This window comes from Psammomys obesus, unplaced genomic scaffold (genome assembly GCF_907164565.1).
Source record: "Psammomys obesus unplaced genomic scaffold, mPsaObe1.curated_primary_1811, whole genome shotgun sequence".
Classification (NCBI taxonomy): domain Eukaryota; kingdom Metazoa; phylum Chordata; class Mammalia; order Rodentia; family Muridae; genus Psammomys; species Psammomys obesus.
The window spans coordinates 13,885,338-13,912,815 of record NW_026596064.1 but is presented as its reverse complement, the minus strand read 5'-3'; the positions used below and the strand labels follow the sequence as shown (position 1 = coordinate 13,912,815).

The 27,478-nt window shown below is 41.1% G+C and overlaps 1 protein-coding gene across 3 annotated transcripts in view; it reads right to left on the bottom strand.

Moving 5' to 3' along the window:
- Ccdc14 (coiled-coil domain containing 14) overlaps nucleotides 1-16,819 on the bottom strand; it is a 32,819-nt gene extending 16,000 nt beyond the window's left edge. Inside the window, exons 1-8 of one of the 3 annotated variants that reach the window (XM_055625116.1) lie at nucleotides 16,790-16,819; nucleotides 12,754-12,806; nucleotides 11,584-11,656; nucleotides 11,313-11,382; nucleotides 11,101-11,220; nucleotides 4,305-4,520; nucleotides 4,093-4,187; nucleotides 2,246-2,762 (exon numbers count right to left, since the gene is read on the bottom strand). In XM_055625116.1, the coding sequence (XP_055481091.1) occupies nucleotides 2,246-2,762; nucleotides 4,093-4,187; nucleotides 4,305-4,520; nucleotides 11,101-11,220; nucleotides 11,313-11,382; nucleotides 11,584-11,656; nucleotides 12,754-12,806; nucleotides 16,790-16,819 (1,174 nt within the window). Of the gene's footprint in view, nucleotides 1-2,245; nucleotides 2,763-4,092; nucleotides 4,188-4,304; nucleotides 4,521-11,100; nucleotides 11,221-11,312; nucleotides 11,383-11,583; nucleotides 11,657-12,753; nucleotides 12,807-16,789 lie in introns of those variants that run through there. The other 2 variants (XM_055625117.1, XM_055625118.1) reach the window with 2 other exon arrangements.
- Nucleotides 16,820-27,478: the final 10,659 nt, after the last annotated feature.

Here is a 27,478-nt window from a genome sequence, read left to right as displayed (position 1 = left end):
TACAGTCTTTAATCCTGCATTAAGGAATACAGTTTGCTGGGTGTGGTGGCGCATGCCTGTCATCCTAGCACCTGGGGAGGCAGAGGCAGGCAGATCTCTGTGAGTTCCAGGCCAGCCTGATCTACAAACTGAGTCACAGAGAAAGTCTGTCTCGGGGAAGCGGGGAGCATGCCTTTAATCCCAGCACTCAGGAGACAGAGGCAGGTGGATCTCTTGAGTTTTAGGCCAGCCTGGCCTATAGAGTAAGCTCCAGGATAGCCAGGGCTACACAGAAACCCTATCTCAAAAAAAAAAAAAAAAAAAAAAAAAAGAAAAAGCAGAATAAAATAAACAATACAGTTCATTTTTAGGTGATTCACTTGGCAAAATACTGAATGTGGTGGGTTCTAAACCAGGACTTTTATTACTTAACTTTATAAACTACTTATGTGACCCAGAAACCTCTATTGTTTGTTACTAGCTGTGGAGAGTGGCTATATAAGGAGAAGTGAGTAGATCTTTTTCCTTTTTTCGTTTTGTCCCCTCCTTCCCATTCAAAATATCTGTGGACTAAGTATAATCAAGTATATGAAAATGTATGCAACTCCACAAGTATTTGAAGACTGATGAAAAGTACATGCACATGGTGCCATAGTTATATCCAACAACTGTTCGGTCTCACTTTCTTTATAGAGCAGTTAGTTCTGCTCACTGCTCTGAAGGTGGAGAGCTGGCTCAACCACTTTTTAGAGCTTTGACCTTAGTCAAACCACATAAAAATTGCATGATTTATTGTGTATAACAGGTTTTGAATTATGTATGTAGAGTATAATAGCTAAATTGAATAAAGAAACATGTACTGCTTCATATAGTAATTTTTATGTTGAGAAGGCTGGAAACCTAATCTCTTAGCGATATGAAAACTACATTGTTATTTACTATAATCAGTCACCATACTACACACAAGATGTCTTGACTTTGGTCCTTCCTCCTTTCTACTTGAGATTTTTAATTTTTTATACATTGGCCAACATTTCAATTACTTCACTGTTGACGCCGAGGTTTCTTCATAGTTAAATAGAACTTTAAAAAAGGTATTTCACTGGGTTACTGAGACTAGAATGAGAGAGACTATTATCCAAAACTCAATTTCCTTACCCAAAATGGAAGCAATTATAAGACTGCTGCTAAGACTTGAGTGAGGTCACTCATGTGCATACAGCACAGCGCTGGGCCACGGGGAGTATTCAAGACACCGAACACTGACATTACCACTACCACTATTGTTATCAGGATTAAATATCTGGTTAAGAGAAAAGAAGGAGCCAGGTGTGGCAGCGCACACCTTTGATCTCAGTGCTTGGGAGCCAGAGGCAGTTGGTTTTCTTTGAGTTCAAGTTCAGTCTGGGTCAGCCAGAGCTATACAGTGAGTTCCCATCTCAGTAAACAAACCAACCCCCAAAACCACCTAATTCGAGTCTCTGAAAACAGTAATTTTAACACACTTAACCTATGGTTTAACTGTGCTGTATTTCCAAGGATTTTAGGATTATGTATGTGTGTCAGCCTATAAATGCAGATATATATATATATGTTTTTGTATATATATATGTAATATATATATATACACACATATAAATATAATGAAAACAACAACTTGTCTCAAAGACATTTTTCTTGATTTAGGAGAAAAACACTAAACATAAACTAAAAGGCCAGTAAGTGGCTTGGGTTACTACAAAAGTAACATCTGTTGAACAATATTACAGTTAAAAGTTATTAAATGATAGGAGGAAATCTGCATCTTTGTTAGACAGAAAACAGCCATCTAACCACTGTAATATTCTTCCTATAAATTCTCTTACTGGGTCTTTTCAAGTCTGTTTGCATCAAACAGAGTGAGTACATACTTTCAAGTGTTTGATATTCCTCAATATATGTCAAGTACAAAGGAAAAAAAGGTTCAAGCCCAGGAAGGCTGCCTGTGACTCCAGCACACAGGCGGTAGAGGAAGACTAGGGGTCCAAAATTATTATCAGCTACAGAACAAGCTGGAAGCTATCCCACACTACATAAGACCCTGTCTCAAGAAATAAACAAAAGCCCTAAAAAGTAAAACAACAGACAGAACTCTTTTCCTTACTGGGGCAAGATATAGTTCTGTGAAAAACACCAGAAACTGCTGCTCCATCACCGTCATCTGGATGACAGCTACAAAACACAACACTGCTATCAAGCGTCACAGAGGAATGATGAGCTCCCCTACCTTCTTCTGCAACCAGGGCCTTGAGCTCTCCCAGCAAGCACTTGGCAATCCTGACTTTTTCAGCAATTGGGCCTACATTTTCCGCCTGCTGCACATTCTTGGCTAGTTTTGCATCTTGCACATGTACGTTTAAATACTTTTCTTCATTTGTGGCCTTTCCAGTTTGTTCTTTGGCACATTTTTCTTCACTTTTGGCCAAGAAGGCTGGCTGTAACTGAGAGGGGTTCTGGTATGCCTGACTGTCCGAGACAGTGTCTTTTCCATGAGCTGGAAACAGAGACATATGTGTTTGGAAACACTTCAGTAGGTCTGTTTCCTTAGGAGCTCTTTGTTGTGGCATAATCCAATTAGCAAGACTTAGCTGCTGAAATGTTGGAGCAGCTGCTCTGTCAGGGTAGGGAAGGGCACATGGAATTCTAGGATGGACACTAAATGAATTCCTGGGAATGTCAGTGTGCTTCCCAAAGGTTGTTGGACCTTGTGATCCAAACTGGTTATCATCATCAGTCTGAACTTCCTAAAGCAAGAAAAAAAGCAAGCCTTCAAAAGTATGGACAGACATTTTGTAGACTATAAAACACAAACCAATAATATTAAAAAACAATTTTCTACCATTAGAAACCAATTTTGTGATATTTTCAGCTAACAAGCAAGCTGGATTTCTCCACTCTCCAACATAGACTAGTTTTTCAGAGCTTAAGTAGATTACTCTGCAACATGGGAACATTATAAGGTCACGATGAAAATATACTGTTTACAAATACCATACATTCTTTAAAGGCATCAAAAATTAGTCCACATTTGGACTGAAACAAATATTTTCATTTTGAGGAACATTTTAAGAAGCAAGTTCAGAGGCTGGAAAAATGTCTCATCTGTTAAGGCTACTTGGCACTCTCGCAGAGGACCTGGGTTCAGTTCCCAGAATCCACAGGGCTGCTCCCAACCCTCTTTAGCTCCAGTTCCAGGGGGTCCAGTGCCATCATGCATGTGGTACACAGACATACATGCAGGCAAAATCCCCACACAAATAAAGACAGAATAAATATTTTATTTAAAAACACACACACAAAGCTTCTAGAAAGATATTTTCAGCAGGGAATGTTGCCCGGTGGTTATGTGCTTATATACCATGTATAAGGTTAAATTTTTAGCACCACAGAAATAAAAATACATTTGAGTATATAAAATGTATATGAGCGCATTATAGTAATAAAACTAGCTATCAGTTCAATTTCATTATACAATTTAGCTCAGACATTTGTCTTGATTTAAGAGAAAAAATAGCCACAAAAGACAGTTGTAACTATAATCCTACTTAAGTATTAAGTGAAAAAAAGCACCATATAACTGTATAAAGCAAAGCTCTCTAATCCCAGCACTCAGGGAGGCAGAGGCAGGTCGATCTCTATGAGTTCGAGGCCAGCCTAGTCTACAAAAGCGAGTTCCAGGACAGCCAGGGCTGTTATACAGAGAAACCCTGTCTTCAAAAGCCGAAAACCAAAACCAAACCAAAACAAACAAAACAAAACAAAAAAAAAAAAAAAAGGAAAGGAAGAAAAAAAAGGAAGAAAAAGCACTTATAAACAGAAAATAAAATGTGCAGAGTTAAATGAGTGAAGACACACTTTATCCAGAGCTTGGGTGGTGAGCGTGCTTGATTCCTCTTTTCTCATGATTTCTTCTCTCTCACTACCATTCATAATAGTTAAAACTTTTTAAGATAAAAAAAAAATAATAAAATTGGTTTTATATCCTAGTACATTTGATCAGCAAATTCAACACACCGCTATACTGACAATTTCTCTAGTCAAGCAATTATTTGTTTGGTAACAAACTATACCCACAGAGTGAACCATTAGAGGGCAGGACGGCTGCTGAGGTGGCCAGACTGAAGTGGAAGCAGAAAAGCCATAACCAGAATGTGGTACTGCCTGAGAGTCTAAGAAGAAAAAAAAAAAAAAGTATGCATCATTCACATCTTATAACGCTTACATAACAGCAAGGTAATTTAATCACAGCTCACATTCAATCTTTTGAAAATATGGTATGGACTAACCTGAACCAGACAGAGTATGACACGAAGAGGACAATCCATTGGGGGCATTTTTTGAAGCCAAGGTATTCATCAGTGACATTTGAGTCTGCACATGCTCACAGAGGGCTTGATAGATTATTGGTGAGTACATCCTGTAATGATCTTGTAATGACCAATGCTGTGCTATGTCACTTCCTGTAGAAGCTTCATGAGATTTCCATTTATTTTCTGAAGACACTAATGTGGAAAAAGAAAGTGAGTTCTTAAGTGTGAGTCTTCAACAACTTTTACCCTAATATCTTAAGATGGGGCAAAAAAAAAAAAATCTCATACACTTTGTAGAAGGGCTTTACTGGAACTCCCTGAAGAAAACCATCCCAAGTTCTTTTGAAAGTAATTAATGAATTAAGTATCCCAGTCAAAATTCATCTGTACCTATTTCCTAAAATCTCTAGTAAGTGCTACTTGGAAAAACCTCCTTTTAGTTACAACACTTGTTATAGGAATTGCTCTATCACTAAAGTTCAATCAACTCTTTCACCTGGTCCCTGGTCCGGTTCTTCTCAGTGGAAAACAGAATACGAAAGCAGAACACTTTGTAACTTTCTACGTTTCCATAGTTAAAAAAAGAAAAAAGGTCAATCAGTAAGAACAGCGGACAATCAAAAAACAATCTTAATCTAGTATTTCAAATTTCCCAAAATCTGACCACCACTGACTTTTCCAGCTCTTTCCACTGCTCTAGACTCAAATGTTTCCTTTACACCAGGCCAGCGTAGGTACTAGTAAGCTGTTTTCACTTCCTGTAACACTGCTTATGATGAACTTTCCCTTCCAATTCAATTCCTCCCTCACCAAGGCTCACCTGTCTTTATCTTCCATGAAGCTTTTTCTAAACCAATTATTTGAGTTCAGCAACTGCTCTTCACTATCCCAGAGCACATACTATTTAATTAAATCGTCTACCATACATATATTGTCCTATGCCATTTATTATTATTTTTTCATTATCTTCTCCCTCTGGCTAAACCATAAGCGTCATAGAGGCAGGGCTGCCTCTTTCTAATTAATTCATTTATTTTACATCCCAACCACAGTTTCCCTTCCCTCCCTTCCTCCCAGTCCTTCTCCCCTTCCTCCAATCCACTCCTCTGTTTCTCTTCAGAAAAGGGCAGGCCTCCCATGGATACCAACCAGCCCTATGCAGGGCTGTTTCTTATATTTCATTATTAAAACCCTCACTAGTGTATATGCAAAGTATAAGTCTGCTACTAAATAGCTAAGGAATGAAAAGGCTTTGATACAGCACTGTTCTATAACTGGTATTTAAAAAAAATCTACATTCTATTTCTCTAACAAGATGGCCCCTCCCCAAAATGTATGCCAAACAATATTAACAGAACTTACTCTAGATCATAAGCTATCAGGTTACAAAGTAGACTTTGAAAAATAGCTGGGGTAGCACCTACAAAAGACAAGCTGACACCATTCCTCTGCCCTGAATGAGCATTCACGACTACTAAAGGACATATACTAGAATGCTCACTTACCAGCTAGGCAACCGTGAGGACTTGTCAAACTTCTTTCTTTTGTTCGTTTTTGTTTTTTTCAAGATAGGGTTTCTCTGTGTAGCCTTGGCTATCGTGGACTCCCTTTGTACACCAGGCTGGCCTCGAACTCTCAGAGATCCACCTGCCTCTGCCTCCCTCAGTGCTGGGATTATAGGCGTGCGCCACTGCACCCACCTGCCTAACCTTTCTTTGCCTCCTTTTTCTTATTAGAAAATTGGTGATTGAAAGAGTACTACTTCTTCAGAGCAGAGTGGTTTTAGGCTGCCTGGAAGACTTTGAGGTCTGACTCCTACTCTGACATAATATTGTTACTTCTGCAGGAAGCAGAGGTGAGATGACAAAGTCCTTACAAAAATGAGTCTAGACATCCCAGAATCTTCCAGAAACAAAACAAAACAAACAAAAAAAACCACAGCTGTTCCATCTGCACGGACGGCCACCTAATCGGTTCAAGCACCACAAAAGGTAGGCGCAGCTTTTGCAGGCCCTGCCCCTGTCTTTCCCCGGAAGAAACCCAAACTGTTCATGCTTATGCAGCAGACGGTCACAGCAGTGAGTCTTCAAAAACGGTATTCCTGTGAAGAATTCATGTACTGCTGAAAAAGCCAGTCTCGGGCAATGCCTGCGCATGGAGGGACACACTAACGTAAGACAAGAAGACAAAGATAATTTTCAATAAAGATGAAAAGAACATACTGTTTGCTCTACTCCAACTCTAAGGAGCACAAGGCTCAGACAATGTCCCATTAAAGTGGCTATGGGACAGCTTCCAAACCAAGTAGAATCTCATGGGACAATGTCCAAGACAACTAGAGAAGTCTAATGGGGGGGAGAAGGAAAACTGATGGATTTGGAGAGTCCCTTCAACAGTTTAACAATGACACGATGCTGTTTGACAATGTGAAGAGCTTGATGTTTAGATATGACCATGAACTTGAATCATTATATTCTGATAGGCTTTGGGGATATGGGTAGCCCAAGGCTTCATTTTCAGGAAAGACTGCTAAAAGGTGAATGTGACTGTTAGGACTACACCCTAGAAGCCTGATGGGATTCTAAGATAAGATAGAACCTGACGGTTGGGGAGATAGCTTGGTGGGTAAAGTGTCTGGCACTCAAGCACCCACTTAAAAAGCAAGGCATGGACATCTGTCAACTCAGACCGGGGAGCACACTGGTCTTTGGCTTAGCCTAGCTGGAAAAGTAAACTCTAGGTTTAGTGAAAAGACTCTTTTCTACAAACAAGATGGAAGGTAGTATAGAATATTTGTGCTGCATGCCTAAAGCCCTGGGTTCAAGCCCCATTACTACCAAATAAACAAATAAGAAGAGGCACATTGAAGAGGCCACCCGATGCCAGCCTCTGTCATGCGCACAGGCACGCAGAATCAGAGGACGCATTTTTTCTTTTCTGGGAAAGGCAGGATAATAATCAGTCTCCTTCACCTTCCTAACATTTCCTTCCTATATGGAGCCCTCCAGGATAGGGTGCTGTAGTCTTTAATTGTGAGATTGGAAGAGCCAGTTTGTTTAGTGCTGCAATCACTACCTCACATTGGCCTAACCTACTTGTTCCTTCAATTTCCCTGTCACTCTTAAAGTACACACCCAACACTGGTCACACATTATAAAAACCTGTTTGCCTGCAGATACGGAGAGCAATATCTGAAGGAACCCACCCAGTTACAGTAAACCAATAATACTATATTGTCTTTTTCTACTTTAATGTAATTTCATTATTACTAAATACAAAGACAGAGTAAAACACAAACAATGACACCTTCTAAAGATTGTTGTAAAGTAATACTTGTCTTAAAACAACATGCGGCACATTATAAAAACTAAAGATGTTATACCTTCAAATAGTTGCAAACTGGCCAGATAAGTAAATATTTCATATTAATAAATCTTGCTATCTAAAAATATACTTCTAAACATGATCCCTCTAAGATTATTAAAACCCAGAGCAATAACAGATTTTTTTTTCTATCAGAGAAGCTACAAAACTAGCTAATAATTTCCTATAAAGTATGAGTTTTTATTTAAAATGCAATTTTATAATAAATAAAGTAGAAAAAAATCCTCCAAAACTATTTTAAGTTTGAAGTCTAAGATGGTACGCGGGAGATCACAGTCCACAACCACACGGCACATAGCCTTGTCCTTTCCTTTTGAGCCCTAGGCCTCTCTTCTCAGACTTCCTGCGGTTCTTTAACCACTGGTCTGATTTCATGTTCACAGGCCCACAATCTCAATCTACTAGCGCATCTGCCTTCTTTCCGTAGTCTTTTATCAAGCTGGGCTACACAATGCCCTGCCTCTGCCAGCAGATGTCATCATCCCACATGAATTAATAAACTCCAAACATGCTTCTCTCTTAAAAGCCCCAAGAGTAAAGACTTCAGGCTTAGTGGGCACACTCCTCAATGCCACTGCAGTAAAAAGCAGTCATGGAAAACAGATGAACAGTAGGTTCTAACAAAACCTTAGCTATAAAATAAAATGAGGACTGTTTCTAAAAACACAACTGGCTGTATGGTACTGACCGTAATTAAGACTGATACTGTCCAACAGGAACATAATATAAGCAATACATGTAATTTAAAATTTTAAGTAGTCACACTGAAAAGTTTAAAAGATGACTTACTTTTCATGTCGTCAGAGTTGGGGCTGCAGCTCAATAGTATAGGTCTTGCCTAGCATGTTAAAGGCCCTGAGTTTAATCCCCAATACCACAAAAAATAAATATGTAGATGTAGCAAAAGTAATAGTATTTCAGTGTATAATGCCCAGAACTAAAACCCTTTTATATTAAATCTTCAAAACCCAGCATATATTTTACATAAAGTATACATTGGACCAGATGCTAAATTTAAATCAGAAATATTTCATCTCTATTTAGACTGAATATGATTTATTGCTGTACATTTACATACAGAAAGTATTCCAAAGTCTTAAATTTTTATAATTGAATCAAATATCAGTTTTCAAATTTATTAAACTAATTAAAATCTCAGCCTAGGGGTTGGAAAATAGCTCAGTCAGTAAAGTACTTTCTGCTCAAGTACAAGAGCCTGAGTTTGGATCCCAGAACCTTGCAAGACCTGACAGACAAGCAAACGGGGAGGCAGGGACAGATGCATCCATGACACTCACTGGCCCAGTCAAATCAAGAAGCATCAGGCTCAGGGAGAGACAATGTCTCAAAACATACAGGGAGGGAGTGAAAAAGGAACAAACACACACTCAGCCCAGCCTGCACCAGTCATGTTTCAAGGGGTCAGTAGGCACATGCGGGCTAGTGTCTATCCTCTTGAACAACATAGATGAATAGGGCAGGATGACTGGTCTCAAAGATGGAAAGATTGGAAGAAGCTGTTTTTCTAGCCTTCTTAACTTATGATCACATGGAACAACAATGTCTTCGCACCTCCATTGTCTGGGCTTTTTTGCTTGCATCTTGATCTCTTAGATTGTCTTAAATGATTTTTTTAACTTTATCCCCTGTGCAAAATGTAAGCGTCCCCTGAAGTATTGATTGCCTGACATTTCTGGTCCATCTGAAAAGGACTCCATTTAGGACTATTTTGTGCTTTAGGTCTTTCAAAGACAATATTCTCAAAAGCTTTTTTAAAAATATTTCCTGAATCACTACATTTAATTTTGCAAGGTTAACCATAAGAGCATAAAACACATGGCTTTGATACATTCCATGCCAACCACTGGCAGGCTTTCTTTGTCATATACCCTAACTGCACCAACAAGTTTATTCTTTAACAGAATATATACAAGCAAGTTAATTAAAAAATAATTATTATATGTAAGTATGTACCCAAAATGAAAGTTTGTGATTAGCTTTGAAAACAAGGGATATGCCATGCAGAGTTGCCAACACCTTTAATCCTCGTACTGGGAAGGCAGAGGCAGGCACATCTCTAACGCATTTAAAGCCAGCCTGGTCTACATAAGTTTCAGGCCAGCCAAGGGCTACACGGTGTCTCAAAACTCCAACCAACCAACCAATAAACAAGGATAGGATAGGCAAGCTGACTCTATAAAATATACTCCCTAATGTCATTCAGTGTGAAAATTTTATACTGTAAACCCAGGAAAAAAAACTTTGTACCCTTCTTTTTAAAGTAAGTGACAGGTAACAAAATGACTATCTGGCAATGAGAAGCTGACTCCAAAAAAAAAAAAAAGTCTCAGGCATACACCTAAACCAAATACAATAAAAATAAAAAACAACTGCACAATCCTGATTAAAAGTCATCTTTACAGCTGTAGAGATATTTTAATCAATATCTCTGCCCAAGCATGCAGGCCTGAGGTCGCATCCATACTCCTGTAATGTTCATCAAAGTGAGTGGTACATGCCTGCATGCCCAGGGCTGGACAGGCAGAAGGCAAAATTTGTTGGCCAACCACTCAAGCAGGAGTGGTGAGCTTCAGTTCAGTGAGGAGACCTTTGTTGCAGGATATTTGACCCCATTGTGAACCTCAAAATTGTGAACTGTAAAACCCTGACTCTTGTTTGGTGTGGTTGAGCCCTAACACACACCTTTAATCCAAGAATTTTCTGTGTATTGTAAACCTGTGATTCTGGTGTGGTTCACCCAACCCTAGCACACACCTTTAAAACAAGAGCTTTCTGTACACTGGACTTAATAAAGTTAACTTTAGGTCAAGAGGCAGAGCAAGAAACCAGCTGACAGGGATTAAGAAGAAAGGATTAAGAAGAAAGTTAAAGGGTACTTAAGACAGCATGGAGAAGTATAGAAAGCTATTTATAGCTCCAGCTTTGCTCTAGCTTTGGCTTCAGCCCCTCAGATGCCTGGCTTTTTGGACTTTGAGCAAGCAAACCTTTGGCTTTGGGTTTTTGGCCTTTTCCTCCTGGGCCGTCAGTTGAGCTAGTGAACCCTCTGGGTTTTTTCCATCCAGACCTGAGCTGAGAAGGAAGGTCAGCTGGGCACTTTCTCTGCCTCTCTGAGCTAGCAGGTTTTCACCCCAGCATCTGGCTCCTGAGTCTTTATTGGTAAAAAGAACAGTTGGGATTTTCATCGTTGTTTACTTTGTCTCAACAAACAGTGGAGAGTGACTGAGGAAGACACAAGGCATTGACCCCTGGTGTGTGCACACGTGCATGTGAAAGCACAGGCCCATGCACACACCTACAGGCACTCACGCATTCACGCATGCACACGTGAAAACACTTTAAGTAAATACAGGGAAAAATGCTTACTTACATATTTCTTTTCGAATCACTGAAGGAGCATGTTTTTCAGGTCTTTTTGTTTTAGATCTGCATTTTCTGCCTTCTAAAGGTTTAGCATTGCATCTGTTTTCTGAACATACTATTTCTGAGCCTGTTGATAATAAAAAGAAAGTTCTGTAAACATTAAAAGGAACTAGTCTATTGATAAAAAGATGATCAGCAAAAAACTTTAAGAAAGAAAACCTGAATCTTCGTTTTTCAAAATGTCCCGTAGCAAAGACGCACAGCCATCAAGTCCCTGCACAGTTTCCGTCTGTAGGAAGAGTCACATAGAGATAAAATATGCCACGCCACTGCAAAGGCTTTTCTTTCTAAGCAACATATTATTGGTAGACCCATGTCTTAAAGCAACAGCCTACATATTTCCTTGACCTTTGCACTGAAGTCTCATTTAATAGCCTTTACCTGAGATCTAATGAAAACAGTATATTGTATCTACTCACTTTAACCTTACCTGATTTTCCGAATCAGAATGAACAGGACAGGCAGGATCTGCATTTAAATGTGCTGTTTTTCTTATGTGGGTCCTACAGAACAAAAGTTGATATCCTTAAAAAAAAAAAAATCACAAGTACTTTTTTCTCAAAACATATAAGTAGTCATTTCCTTTCCACCAAAGACTGGAGAAGCAAGCTCATCCATTCACATGTGATGTGCACAGGACTCTGTGGAGATCATGAAGACTACTAACACTAACCACTTACTGGGCTGGCATGACCTGGGCGGTGATGCAATATTCTGAGACTGTCTTTTGCACTCTAAGAGACTGGAACTTTTGCTGGTCCTCACAGCCAAAGTGAATAATACACACAGAAGTCACATAAGCCTAAGATGGCTAACCCACTGTGTACTCACTCCAACTGTTTACTTAACCTGCCTTTAAGAGAAGAATGGAACAACCAATCTTACTTGCCTTGGTTTTTCACGTCATCAAATTTTGCAACCTAAGTCAATGCACACACAGCTGCAAGCTTAAGTTCTTCTTCCACAGGCCCGACCCAGACAATGGGTGTGTATCATTTGCTAACGATAGCAAACAATGAAGGTGAAAGCATAGTCCTCAAATCTACCACGTGAAGGCTGAAAGTAACCATTATAGATATTTGCTAGTGAACAGTGTTTGCTGCCTGGGTCAGCTGGAGTGACATAATTCCTTGTAGAACTCTGTTAAAGATTTCTGTAAAGTATCCCATACTTTCCCCCGGATGATGCTTCTAGTGTGATAAATGCAGAGTGCAGTCCTCTGTATTTATACCCAGATTCAGACACAGAGGGAGAGAAGAGATGCACACAGATACAGACATAGTCACAGGACAGCCTCCAGGCAGACACAGATTCGGACTCATAAAACAGAGAGGATGGAAGGAAACACGAAGTAGAGGATTCAAAGCTGGACTCACTCTTGGATGTCTAGGGGAAGTGCTTTTCTTTCCTTAATGTGACACTGATGAGCAACTGGTGACTTGGACTCAATTACTAATGGGTTATAGTCTGCTTATTACCCAACTACTTGTAGAGGCAGAATCCACTAATTTTTCGGGGGGTCAGCATAATACAGCCAAGCCCTAAGACCTGAAAATGTATCTAAGATGTCCTGAACTTAGGAACTTTGAAAAGTACTCACCCTTTCTTTCCATTTGTTAACTTAGATCCAGGGTGCTTTCCTGAAGATATCACCTACAACATAGTATGTTATTTTACGGTAGGTAATTATTATTTCATTAGACAGCCATCCTGACATCCCTGAAATAGCATCGTGGATTTTTTTTTCCCCATACAGCCAAACTGAAACATTTCCATGCCCCTACAACCACTTTTCTAATTTCCAAAAATCTGACTACTTTAGAAAACATTTCTAAATGGACTATCTGTCCTTCTATGACTAGTATAGTATTTTAACCATCATCCATACTGTAGCATCAACCAAAATTTCCTTTCTTTTATGAGGCTGAGTATTCCATTCTATGTATGTAGCATGCTACTTACTCTTTATAAATGAGATGTATCTTAAAAATCCACAATTATAATTTAACTTCAATACAAGAAATTTGTTTTACATGCAACGTGTGGAAAATAACACGTGTATTTGCTTCTTTCATCTATTTCATACATCTGTAAAAAAAACTGCCATATTATTTTAAGCCAAAAGGACCTATTACCATTATATTTGGACTATACTCAATCCTTGAACATGGTCTAACATCTCCAAATCCTCTGATACACAGAGCCAGGGCAAGAGCTCTGTGAGTAAACTGTAGCTCAAGCATGAGCTCAGAGCCTGGCATCTACATATAAGCCAGACTTGAGGACCTGCATGTAACCCCAGCAACGGAGTGAAGGCGGGAGAGCCCTGGACCCTGGGGAATCAACAGGCAGCCAGGCTAGCCAAAACAGTGGGAAGCTCCAGGTTCAGTGAGAAATCCTGTGGAGAGTATTAGTGGAAGCCAAGCAATCCCTGACCTCCATCCACACATGCAGAGGTTAACGCGCCCATCCACACACACTGAAAAATCAATTCTCTTCATACAAACTTTCCTTGTAACTGGTTATTACCTTCTAACTTTTTAGAAGGATGGACAAAACTAGCACATTAAAAACTCTGCCTTTATCTACATCTCATTTTTTTTAAATTCAAATAAGACTTTTAAGTCTGCATTTTAAAGCTAATACAGGTTGGACAGCTTTTATGTAGAAAATTTGTTCACTTGCTTTATATATACTCAACATCTTGAAATCTATGTAAGAAAGTTGTCTTCAGGCAGGAAAACTGGGTACCTGGGGAAGCAGATAAGAGAGGTTTCCACAGGGAAGCTTTCTATCACATACCTCTTATATTGTAATAACTGTATCTGGTAAACATAATCTCCACTCAAAATAAAATGTTAAGACATCAAAGCCCCTAATCTTCCCCTCATTCCACTCTTAGATGCAGTTTCATTCAGGTCTTCACATGTTTACACATTTCATACCAAGAGACCTTTAAACAGTTATCAAATTTCCTGAGGTTATTTACTATTCTCTATTAGGATACACACACGTGCACGCACACACACACACAATTTACATGTATAAATAATGTAACCGAGAATAATGTTATTGAGAATGTCTTTACAAAAGTGAATTGGTAAGAGTTAGACTTCTTGAGATACCTTGGGATCTGATGGAGAGTCATGAAATAACAGTATCATACAAAAACAAAAAAAAAATGTTTTGCCTGACACATACATATCTCAAAATAGCTAAAGGGCATAAGTTGAGATCATAATATCCCTTAATGTTTCTTAAGAATAAAATTCCCTAATATAGACATAAAAATTGAGAACTTTAGCATTATACTCTAATCTATATAAACCTGATTCCCAATTTTGTCCTTTACTGGGGGGAAAAAAACCAAAAAACTAGTCTATGTTCAATCCAGGATCATATGGTACACTTAACTGCTGTGGTTCTTAAATCTCCCTTAATCTGGAATAGTACCTTGGGCTGTCATTATCTTCTATAGCTTTGACATACTTTAAAAGTAAAGGCTAATTATTTTGCATAATGGATTTCTGAATATTTAGATTACCTGTTTGTTCATGATCGGATGCATTTCTGGTACAAATTCAGGAAGAGATATGTCATTTTAAACACAAGTAAGCAAATGATATCAGTTATCCTGTTACTGGTGATAAACTGATTTAAAATGGTGTCTGCCAAGATTTCTACCACTGACATTACTATTTTTGTCTGACATGATGGTGCACTTTAATTTCAGCACTTGGGAGGCAGAAGCAGGCAGATTCTGTGAGTTCAAGGTCAGCCTAGGTCTGCAAAGCAAGGTCTAGGACAGCCAGGATTGTTACACAGAGAATACCTGTCTCAAACAAAAGAAAACGAAACAAAACAAACAAAGAAAAATATTTTTACCCTGACACTTTGTGGGAATCCTTAAACTTTCTCTCAGTAGTCTGAACATCTATTGACGGTTCCTGTTTAAGTCAATGGTTTATCAAAAGGTGACTTATTTAGATACACAATTCCTTCTACATTTACTAGATGATTACAACTAATAAGTAGAATTAGGGAAGGAGGTTTCTGTAGAGGAATTTTAATTCAGAACATGGCTGCTCTGGCAATGGATCACATCCAAAAACCTAGGTCTGTGTGATCTGGCTGGAATGCAGATCCACCACATACTTTTAATCCACAATGTAGATAAGGTTAATTGGTAGAAGGAAGCAGCCATGTTTGAAAGTGAAGTCTAGCTGAGCAGACAAAATATTGAGTCAGAGAAAGAGATGACAGCATGAATGAGAGAAAGGATAAGCCCATTAGAGATATATGACTGTAATTTCTTAACCCATTCACTCAGATATTTAGGTTGTTTCTGTGTCTTGGCTATTGTGAGTAATTTGACAATGAAAGAAAACACAAACAACTCTTCAAAGTCTTGATTTCAGTTCTTTTGAATAGATACCCAATAATGGAGCTGGCCGGGTCATATCAGGTCCACTTTAAAGAGTTTGGTTTCGAGACAGGCTCTCACTGTTATTCAAGCTGGCCTCAAACTCACGATCCTCCTGCCTCAAGTTCCTAAGTACTAGGACTATAGTTGTATACAGCTATGCTTGGAAACTTCATCCAATTTTCCATAGCAGCTATACTATTTATACAGTCCCACTGGGACTGTACCATGGTATCAACTTCTCAATACCCTCACTGAGACTTATTTTGTATTAGAAAATATCTCATGGCTTTAATTTCCATTTCTTTGATGATTAGAGCATACTGTCATGTACATATTGACAATATGCAACCATTCAAAAAAAGAAGTCTCAAGCCAGGTCTTGAAGAGTGCAAAGTACACATTAGCAGGAAAGACATTACAGGTACGTTGATAAATGATGGAAAACAAAACAAAACCCCACATGTACTATATGCCAAGTGTTTTCTAAATCTCCAAGGCAGAGATGGAATATCCTAGCAGTAGACCAGCCCCATTTGATGAAGATTACAAGATATGGAAGGTTGCCTGACGCACACCCGGTAGAGATGTGAGGGTGTCAAAGATTCCAGAGGCGGTTCTTGACCAGATGGCTGGATGGAATGATCAGGCCCACCATAATGTGCAAAGGCATGAAAGGACAGCGCAGAGGACCCAGGCAACTGCAGGACCAAAACTAGTTTAGCTGTAATGGACCTGAGTGGATGCAGATGGGGGCGGGGGCCGAGGAGGATCCAAAATGGCTCTGTTCCAAGCCAAAGCCTATGTACCTTGAAAATGGGTTCCCCTGTCGTATTTTGGGCAGTTACCAGAGAACATTAATGGTCACGCATTTGAGAACGGGAGGGCTGGTACAGACACTGACTGGGAGACTTCAGCAGCAGAGACAGGAGATCAGTTAATAGAAGCCTGGGTGGAAGCACCGCAAAGCTGAAGGTTTAACTACGTGAAGTCACTGCACCGGCGGTAAAGGCTGGGGTTCCCATCCGGAGGCTGACACCAGACCCTGCGCTCTGGAAGCCCAGGACCGACGTCCGAACGAAGCACTCATCCGGGGACGTTCTCACCACTTCGGGAGCGCCGCAGTTTTCTGTGTTCATCCTGTCTAGCACCTTCCTAAATCCCCCTGGCCCCTCGCCACCCGACCGTGGACTCATCGGTCCTCAGCCCTCACCTGGCCCGGTCGAGATCCGGACCTGACCATCTCTCTCAGCCTCAGAACCGACCAGACGGGGCGAAACGAAGCCCTGAGGAAAAAAGAATTAACCGCCGAGGCGTCCGGACCGCCCTTGTCCCGCCCCCTGAGCTTCCGCTTCCGGGAAGGAGCCCGCCGAACTCCGCGCCTCGGAGCCTCCTAGCGCTGAGGCTTTTTTTTTTTTCTTTTTCTTTTTTTTTTTTTTTTTCCTTCGTGTCCGGACCCTGGCGCCCTGGGTGTGCGCAAGAGACTCCGCGTTCCACAGTTCGTCACCCGCGTGCGGAGAGTGAGAGAGGCCAACAGACTGCACGCGGGGCGGGGCGGAGCCGGGCGGGGCGGGCCCGGGCGGGGCGGGCCCGGGAACGGAGGCGCTGAACCTGGTTCAACACCCTGAGGCACCGTGGGAACGAGGTTCAGCCAGCGCCACGGGAAGGGCCTGGGGTAGGAGAGGACGGCTGGACTTCAGTAGCGACTTGAAGCTTTGGTTGCTGTTTTAAATTTATTTGCTCTTGATAGTCACTAAGGAACCAGACCTCGGTATCATCATCTTGTGATCTTGATGACATTTTAAGACTCATTCACTGTTGCCTCTCTGCCGAACAGTGTTCAACAGTTGGGACTTGGGGTTTAGTAAGTGCGTGGTTTGGTTGTGGACCTCTTCTGCTGAGATAATCGCTGTTGACAGAGAATAGCGGTATTTTTACCACTGACACCTGCACTAAGTAGAGAATGGGGTTTGAGACACTGTCTGGGATTGTTAGAGATGACTTAGTGGATAAGAGCACTTCCTGTTCGTGCAGAAGGCCTGGGTAGGGTACCCACAGCCAGTAGATCACAACCGCGTGACTCCAGTTTCAGAAGACCTAGTCCCCTCTTCTGCCTCCCCAGCCACCGGGCATGCAAGTGGTGTACATATATGCATACATATGTACTCACACAACGTTCTAAAAAGGATATTTGCACACACACGTTTGAGAGATCATCTCTTACCACATAACTTTGCCTGGCTTTAAACTTACTTTGTAGACCATGCTGTCCTGGAACTCACAAAGACCCTCCTCCATCTGCCTGCCTAGGGCTGGATTAAGGTATGTGCTATCACATCCCACTTAAATAAATCTTTTTCTTTTGAATGCATTAAAAAGGAGCTGGAGAGATGACTCACCAGTTAAGAGCACTAGTTGCTTTTGCAGAGGGCCTGGGTTCAATTCCTAGCACCAGCAAGGCAGCTCATAACTTCAGTTCCAGGAAATCTAATGCTCTTTTCTGCTCTGTGAGGTCACTAGGCCCTATGTAGCGTGTAGTTCACAGATATACACAAAAAGAAAACACCTATACACATAAAACACGTGTATACACAAAAATAATATATATTTAAATTAAATAAAATATATAAATAAAAAGTATACGTAACTAAAACCATATATACATATTCTACAAGTAAAATATTTCTACCTATATATTACACATGCCTACTAGAGGTATTTTTAGGAAATTAGTATTTGTTATGTCAGCCTGTTTCCCAGGATACCTATGAATGCTGACCAAAACAAATGTTAACCTTTTTGGTTTGGTTTGGTTTTGGTTTTGTCTTTTTATTAATTATTTATTATAATTTATTCACTTTGTATCCTGTCTGTGGCCCTCTCCCTCTTCTCCTATTCCCCTTCCCTCTGACCCTAGCCTATCACGTCTCAGCAGGACTGGCTGCATTGTCTTCCTTTGTGGCCTGGTAAGGCTGCACCCCTCAGGGGGAGGTGATCAGAGAGCCTGCCACTGAGTTTATGTCAGAGACAGTCTCTGTTCCCCTTACTAGGGAACCCACTTGGAGACTGATTCTATAGGCTACATCTGAGCAGGTCCTCTCCATGCATGGCCCTTGTTTGGGTTATCAGTCTCTGCAGGGATCCCAGGGCCCAGTTTTTTGTTTTTAGCTCTGCTGGTCTCCTTTTGGAGCCCCTGTCCAGGTCTTTCTATCTCCCACTTCTTTCATAAAATTCCATGCACTCTGCCCAAAGTTTGGCTATGAGTCTCAGCCTCTGCTTCGATACTTCAATCAGTAGAGTCTTTCAGAGGCTCCTGTCCTGTTCCCTCTCTTCTGATTCTGATGTCTATTGCATTTGCTGTTTTGCACAAGGATTGAACATCTTCGCTAGGGTCTTCCTTGTTATTTAGCTTCTTTAGGACTATGGATTTTAGTATGTTTATCCTATATTATGTGTCTAATATCCACTTATGAATGTGTATATACCATGTGTGCCTTTCAGCTTCTGGGTTACCTCGCTTAAGATGATCTTTTCTAGTTCCCACCATTTGCCTGCAAATTTCATGATTTCCTTATTTTAATATTCCATTTTGTCAATGTACTACAATTTCTGTATCCATTCCTCAGCTGAGGGACATCTGGGTTGTTTCCAGATTTTGAGTATTATGAATAAAGCTACTATAAACATGGTTGAGCAAATGTCCCTGTTGTGTACTTGAGCATATTTTAGATATATGCCTAGGAGTGCTGTAGCTGGATCTTGAGGTAGCACTATTTCTAATTTTCTGAGAAAGTGCCAGATTGATTTCCAAAGTGGTTTACAAGTTTACATTCTCACCAGTAATGGAGGATGGTTCCCCTTTCTACACAACCTCTCCAGCATGTGTTGTCACTTTAGTTTTTGATCTTAGCCATTTTGATGGGTGTAATGTCATATCTCAGGGTAGTTTTGATTTGCATCTCCTTGATGACTAAGGACGTTGATCATTTCTTTAAGTGTTTCTCTGCCATTTGATATTCCTCTATTGAGGATTCTATTTAGCTCTGTACCCCATTTTTAAATTGGATTACCTGGTTTGTTGGTGTTTAACTTCTTGAGTTCTTTATATATTCTAGACATTAATCCTCTGTCAGATATAGGGTTGGTGAAGAATCTCCCAATCTGTAGGCTGTCACTTTGTTTTGATGACTGTGTCCTTTGCTTTACAGAAGCTTTTCAGTTTCATGAGGTCCCATTTACTGATTGTTGATCTTAGAGCCTGTGCTGTTGGTAGTCTGTTCAGGAAATTTTTTCCTGTGCCAATGATTTCCAGGCTCTTCCCCACTTTTTCTTGTAACAGGTTCAGTGTGTCTGGTTTTATGTTGAGGTCTTTGATTGACTTGGACTTTAGTTTTGTGCAGGGTGATAAATATTAATCTATTTGCATTTTACAAATGTTAATCTTATTTAAAACGATGAGGTGAAGGTTTTGCAATTTCTTTTTTCAGTAGCTCTATTGGGGTTCTCCAGTGTGAAGTTTATAGATGGCAACCTTATGCCTCAATTTCAAAAGTCTAAATAACCCTGAAACTCCTTTCTTCCTTCACTTCTCTAGTAGGCATTCACCTGAAATTACAGACGTTTCTCTTCCTTTTTCTTTTTAATTGTGTGTGTGTATGGCTTTGTGCACATGAGTGCAATGCCTGTAGAGTCCAGAGGAGGGCATTGGATCCCTTTGAGGGCACGGAGGTCCTTGTTCTAGCTAGGAAAACCAGGAATGTTAATCACAGGTGTCTCCTCAGTGGAGGAGATAAAAACCAAATATCGGCATTCTGTCCAGAAAGCAGAGAGTGGTTTTTGTTGATGACCTGGTGACATTTCTGCTGTCTGTGGAGGCAGACCTCACCCAAATCCCCCAGGATGATTATCCCAAACTCTTCCTCCCTAGACTGTTACTCATCCTTAGGGGAGATGTCACGTGTACTTTATGGCCTGCTGACCTCCGTGCTATGTATGGGTCAGAGACCACACTAGATTCTAGGCCTTTTAGCTGTAGAACCACCCTCATGGTCACCTGTATTTTGAAAGAGTTTCCATGTAAGCACACTGTAAGCTTTATTGTGCACCTGGAATTGGACTGATTGACTGAACTGATTATTGCCTGGAAACTTTTCCCCAAATTGTACTGTGTTTTAGATATGCCGACAATGAACTCCTGGCATTGGACTCCCTGAAGTCTAGTCCAGACAAATGAAGTCAATCTGCACAGTGTTTTCTTTTTCTTTCTTTCTTTCTTTTTTTTCTGGGACAGGGTCTCCCTGTGTAGCCTTGGCTGTCCTGGACTCTCTTTGTAGACCATGCTGACCTCCAATTCAAAGAGTTTCACCTGCCTTTTCCTCCCTGAGTGCTGGGATTACAGGCTCTCCCCCAGCTGGCTGAGTTTTCATTTTTATCCCTTTGCTTCCCCCACAGGAATTCGGCAAGGGTTCCCTCAGGATCTCCTGGAGTCAGAGTTACAAGTGGTTGCAAACCTCTTGATGTCGGTGCTGGGAACTGAACTCAAGTCTTCTGAAAGAGCAGGAAATGCTCTTAATCACTATGGCATCTCTCCAGCCCCACATATGTTTTTCTTAATTTGATTTTCTTACACAGTTTTCCTAATGAGTTCATACTTAGTTTTTTAATATATGTAAGAAGAGGGAAAAAAGAAAAGTCTTCTATAATCCATATGATTCTTTTTTAAAGATTTATTTATTTATTATTTATACAGTATATAGTATTCTGCCTGCATGAGTGCCTGTAAGCCAGAAAGAGGGCACCAGATCAGAGTATAGATGGTTGTGAACCACCACGTGGTTGCTGGGAATTGAACTCAGGGCCTTTGGAAGAACAGCAAGTGCTCTTAACCTCTGAGCCATCTCTCCAGCCCCCTCCATATGATTCTTTGGTACATTTCCTTCCAGACTTTTTCTACTTGAATATTTATCCATAAATACACTTTGGATATGTATTACCATGTTCTCTTAGTATCATTTTAGCATTTCCCTATTAATACACAATTACAAAATGGTTGTGTGGTGTTTTATTATTCTTTCCTCTTGCTCTTTCTATTTTTGGCTTATTACTTGATATTATAAATAAATCAGTAGGTGAGGTATGAAAGTGAGTTTGGAAAGGGGAGAGGAATACTTTTTCAGGTTTCATGTTTTGGTTTTAATTTTTTTAACTCTTTAATAATTTAACAGATGTATAAAATATATTTTTTATTTTCTAAATTTTATTTTATGTGCATTGGTGCTTTGCCTGCATGTGTGTCTTTGTGAGGGTTTCAGATCTTGGAGTTACAGACAGCTATGAGCTGCCATGTGGGTGCTGGGATTTGAACCTTCTAAAAGAGCAGCAGTGCTCTTAACTGCTGAGCCATCTCTCTAGCCCCCAAATGTATATAATATATTTTGATCATATCTATCTGCCACTTCCCCTTCCAACTCTCCCAGGATTTTCTCCAAACACATCCCAACTTTGTCACATATTGATAGATATATTGAGATATATAGATACCCCAACTGAGCCTGATTAGTGCTGTCTTCAAATACATAGAAGTAGGGTCATCTGTCAGAACATAGGCAACCTCTCAGTGGCCATGCCACCAAAAGAAGAAATGCCCTCTCCCAGCAGCCATCAACTCTCAATTGCTTCTCAGCTAGAGGTGGGGCCTTCATGAGCCCAAAGTTTTTCCACAGTGGAACCTTGACTGGTTTGGTCTTGTTCAGCTGTTGTGAGTTCCTATCATGTCCAAAACACACTTTTATACCTTCTCTTCCCTGGTATTCCCTGGGCATGGAGAGTAACGGAGAGGGGCTAATAATATAGATGCCACATTTAGGGCATACTGTGTTTATCAGAGTGGCCATCTGTGAGCTCATTTATTCGAAACCCTTTGATCAGTTATGAGTCTTACCATTAACTACTGCAAAAAGAAGCCTCTCTGACTAAAGTGGAGAAGATCGCAGATCTATGGGAATAAACATAAGTATTCAGAAGGATTTGACAACATAACCATTTAGCAAAACAATAGTTGATTCCCCCAAAGAGCCTATGAGCTTCTCAGCCATGAACTTTTCACCAGGTTTACAGTAACAAGTTTGGATCCCCTCCTGCACAGCAGGCCTCAAATCTAATTAGAAAGCTGTGGGCTATTTCCATTACAGTCACGACACCATTGCGCCAGTGAGCACATCTTGCTGGCAGGTCAAGAGAGAAAAGTATTTCAAAAATACAGAAAGCATAATGCCGAGTGAAAGAGACTAGACAAGGCCCTGCGGCTGAATACAGATATGAAGAATGAAGATGTAAGGGTCGGGCTGTGAAGTCCTCAGAGGTTAAGGATTCAGTTTACTATTCCTGAAGGCAAAGATGATGTGGAAAGGTTTCTGCAGGATGCTGTGGAACGAATGAAGTTCACTATCGCAGCAGGGGCAATGTAACACAGGAGTCTCCCGACTGCAGCACCTAGCCAAATCCTGTCAGTTGCTGAGTTTTTGCTTTTTTGTTCATTTCTTTCTTTGTGGCAGAGTGGTGTGTGTGTGTGTGTGTGTGTGTGTGTGTGTGTGTGTGTGTGTGTGAGGTAGGGTTGAAAGATACAATCCCGAAGACCAAAATCCTGAATGTTGAAATTCTGAAATCCCAAATTGTAATTCCGATTAGGAGAGGGGGGGAAAAGGCAATGTGAGGGAGGAATGCACACTTGGGGTTGTGCGCAGGATAATTGTATCATTTCTGGTGAAATAAATAAGGAGAAACTTGTGAGGCATTGCTTTGGGCTATCCTTGAGGGAGTTCCCAGAGGAGCTCAGTATGTGTGTCTGAGAGAGGGCGGGAAAAGCCCACCCTCAATTTTGGCAGCCTTCATCCAGTGCTGGAGCCCTCAGGATTAGGTCTCCAATCATCCACAGCTGCTTTTCTGCTGCAGAAGAACCGAGTGTAGCAGAAGAGATTCCATATCCTTCAAAGCTTCAACTCTTCCCTACCTCAATCTTTATGCTGTACAAAGTGTTTAGGGGATGGGAGAGGCAAGCATGGATGTGAGTCCTTCCCCTCCACTTCCAATTTCTGCCCTTCTTTCCTCAGGAACTGACCTGTAAGGATGATATCACTCAGAATTATCCTTCAGCTCCAGGCCTTGTTTAGTCAACAGGAGTAATCAGCCATGGACAGGAGAGGAGTGAGGTTGAGAAGTTTCTCCATTCAGTACCATCTAACTGGCACACTGGATCTCTGCAAATACGGGTCCCTCCAGTTCTCTCGAGGCTCTAATAAAATATTGTCTCCCTTTGCCCCTTTGATCTTAAGAGTGATAATGGTTTGTTAGTCCCTGAGTTTCTGTATGGCTCCGTTTGTCCCTGGCTCTGTAAAGCTTTTTTTGTTTAAAGACTGGGATATTTTCTGTTCTTATCTAGAAAAGACTGATAGGAAGTCTATGTTCAGTAGTAGAGCATTGAGGATGGGGAAGAGGCCTAACTGGTGAGGAAGGGTGGAAAGGACACATTTGAAAGAGTGTAGGAGGTAAAATGGCCAGGACTTGGGGATGGATTGGGGAAAGCAAGAGATGTATATTTTCTTTGACCCTGTCTTGTGTGTTTTATGCCGGGACAATTGGCAATAAGGAAGCCTAGAGACTCATTTTCCCCCAGGCATTTTGTTGTGGAAGAATGCCAAATAGGATGTTTCTGGGGCCATGTTGAATTACGAAGAGCCTTGGAGTCATTCCAAGGAGGACTGAATCAGCCACTGGTAGGGATTTGAACCTGGAACTTGGTGAAGGTGTGGACTGAGATGTCTCTTTCATCTGCGAGCTTCTGTGTCTTCTCTCAGCTTAGCTCAAGAAAAGCTTCCCTTCCATCTCTCCCCTGCTCCTGAATACGAGGTTGTGTGCCCCAGGCTAAGATGGAATAGTACCAAGTCTCATCCTTATAATCTGTGGTTGGTTTAGTATCTGTGAACACAAAGACTTTGCCTTAATCACTGCAAATCTCTGTTGTCTAGCACAATGCCTTGCATGTGGTGGACATTTAAAAATCATTTGAGTAAATACATTAGCCAATTTTGGGGGGGACTCCTATGGTAAACTGGGGCTGCCAGCTACTTGACTGCCCAGGATTCAGGGCCACCCAGAGCTAGTCCTGGGAGCCTGACAAGGAAGTTTTAGGTCTACTAATTTGGGTGTGTGGTTCTACTTTGTCTACTCAGTCTTTTTATAACTCAGCACATTGAACCAATGACTTCCCAAACGGCTCATCCCTGAAGGGCATAAGTCTATGTTCATGTTTGACCATGTTCCAAGAGAAAACTAAAGTTGTGTGTATATGAAGGTCTGAATTTAAAACATGGGTTTAAAGCCAGACATAAGGGCCAAAAGCAAGAGGCTCTGCATAATGTCACTTGCTGGGTGTGTGGGGAGCTCGGTTGGGCTTGGAAGGATTTGAGAGCTATTCTGTTGCCTTCCCCCCACGACATTTGGTGCTTTCTGGAACTACTTGCAACCAAAAGGTGTTTCGCCTTCATAACTCTGAGACTCACAAGAAGCTTTGTAAGTTTCTTCCCCCCCCCTCAGGAAAAAAATGCTAATATGTACATTTATGCAACATGTTCGCCTGGAATATCATGGGGGGTTCAGGAGCCACTCCAAGAATTTCAGGCTAAGATTCTTGTAACGTAATTGAAAACTAGCTGTCCAGACTCGAGAGTCCAGCTCCTGCTTACCAAGGTGATCCTGGAAGTCATTAGCTAACTGGGGGTGGTAAGAGGAGAACCTCCCCTCCCCCCCAACTGAACAGCATCCAAGAGACGGCTGCCATAAAATACAAGGAAACAGAATGAGGCCATGTTTTTGCATTTCCTACCAAAGATTTAAATGTATCTGCAGCTTTCACTTTAATTAAATTAGCTTAATTTAAGGGGGAGGGGCAAAGAAGGGCCCACTTCATTTTTCTTTTTAAAATCTCGAGTTTATTGCTTCCTGAATTTTTTTTTTCTTTTTCTTTCTTTCTAAGGGAGAAACACACATCATCCACTCACTCTGAGGATCTCTGCTTGGCAGCTTAGCCAGCGTCATGTTAGGATTCAGAAATTGCTGAGTGTGAAAGGAAGGCCCAGGGGATGGGTCTGACAAGGGTACTGGCAGCAGGGATCAAGAGTTTCCTTGGAATGATCTCAGCGTAAGCAGTCTAGGTGGGGTGTGGGGGGAGGGGAACGGCTGCCAAGTCATGTGTGAATTTTAATACATCTCCTTGTCAGTCACACCTTGTCCCGCAGCCCCCGGGGACTTGCTTGGAGAAGCAGTAATAGTAATTAAATATTAAAACTTCATTTAAAAAAATTCTGTAAAGCCTAGTGTAGATGGTGGTGGCTTATTGCATACACCTATGATGCCCTCTGCCTGAGAGCTGTTTCCTGCCACAAAAGGAGCAAACCTGGACAAACCCACACAGAAAAAGTTACGCCCTTTGACCAGTGGCTCTCAGCTTGTGGGCAGTGGCTCCCTTGGGAGTCGCATTTCGGGGTACCCTGCATATCAGATGTTTACGTTATGATTCATAACACTAGCAAAATTACAGTTATGAAGTAGCAATGAAATAATTTTATGGTTGGGGGGACACACCACAGCATGAGGCACTGTATTAAGGGGTAGGAGCATTAGGAAGGTTTAGAACCATTGGTTTAGATGACGATAGGTGTCTGCTGAGGAAGCTCCCCTTGACAATGGTGGACAAAGAGCTTCTTCATGCTCCAGACTGGGATAACTGCATATGTTCTACACTGTGTCCCAGAGGTCCCCAGCAGAACTAAGATCCAAGGCTCATAGGCTACACAATACCCTTTGTTACTGGCGTTTTCCACAGCGTTCTTGCTGTTTCCTTCTCATACTTCCTAGGATTGTCTCTCTTGTAAACTACTCTGCCCTTAAACCCAGAGGTATCTCAGAATCCTTTCTAGCGAAGACCTACATAAGCGTATAAGCAAGACAGTATCATCTTGTCACATGGACCTGGATTCAAATAGTTTCTCAGTGACATTGAAAAACATACTTGTTCTAAGACAGTTTCTTCAAACAAAATGAGATAATGACAGATTTCATTTGCTTAAAAGGAAAAATTGAGAATGTACTTAAAAATGTTTCCTATATTGGGCAGAGTGCAGGGGATCTTATGAAAGAAGGGGGAGATAGAAAGACCTGGAGGGGACAGGAGCTTCACAAGGAGAGAAACAGAAACAAAAAATCTGGGCACAGGAGTCTTTTCTGAGACTGATACTCCAAACAAGGACCATGCATGGAGATAACCTAGAACCCCTATACAAGATGTAGCCCATGGCAGCTCAGTGTCCTAGTGGGTTCCCTAGTAATAGGAACAGGGACTGTCTCTGACATGAACTCAGTGGCTGGCTCTTTGATCACCTCCCCCTGAGGCGGTAGCAGCCTTACCAGGCCACAGAGGAAGAAAATGCAGCCAGTCCTGGTGAGACCTGAGAGGCTAGGGTCAGAGGGAAGGGAAGGAGGACCTCTCCTATCAGTGGACTGGGGGAGGAAGGGTACTATTGGGAGAGGACAAGGGAAGGAGCTACAGCTGGGATACAAAGGGAATAAACTGTAATAAAGAAATAAATTTTAAAATGTTTCCGATAGTCTTTTATATATACATGGTAAATGCTGAGTAATTATTGGTTATGCTTATTGTATTCAAACTTTTATGTTACCAAATACTTGAGAAAAGCAACTTGGAAGGAAAGATGGTATCTTGGCTGACAGTTTCTGTCAGTGGGGAGAGAGTGACAGAGCAGAGCAGTGGGGAGAGAGTGACAGAGCAGAGCAGCTCAATCATAGAAACCAGAAAGCAGATGAATGGGAGCACAGAGGCCATAGCAAG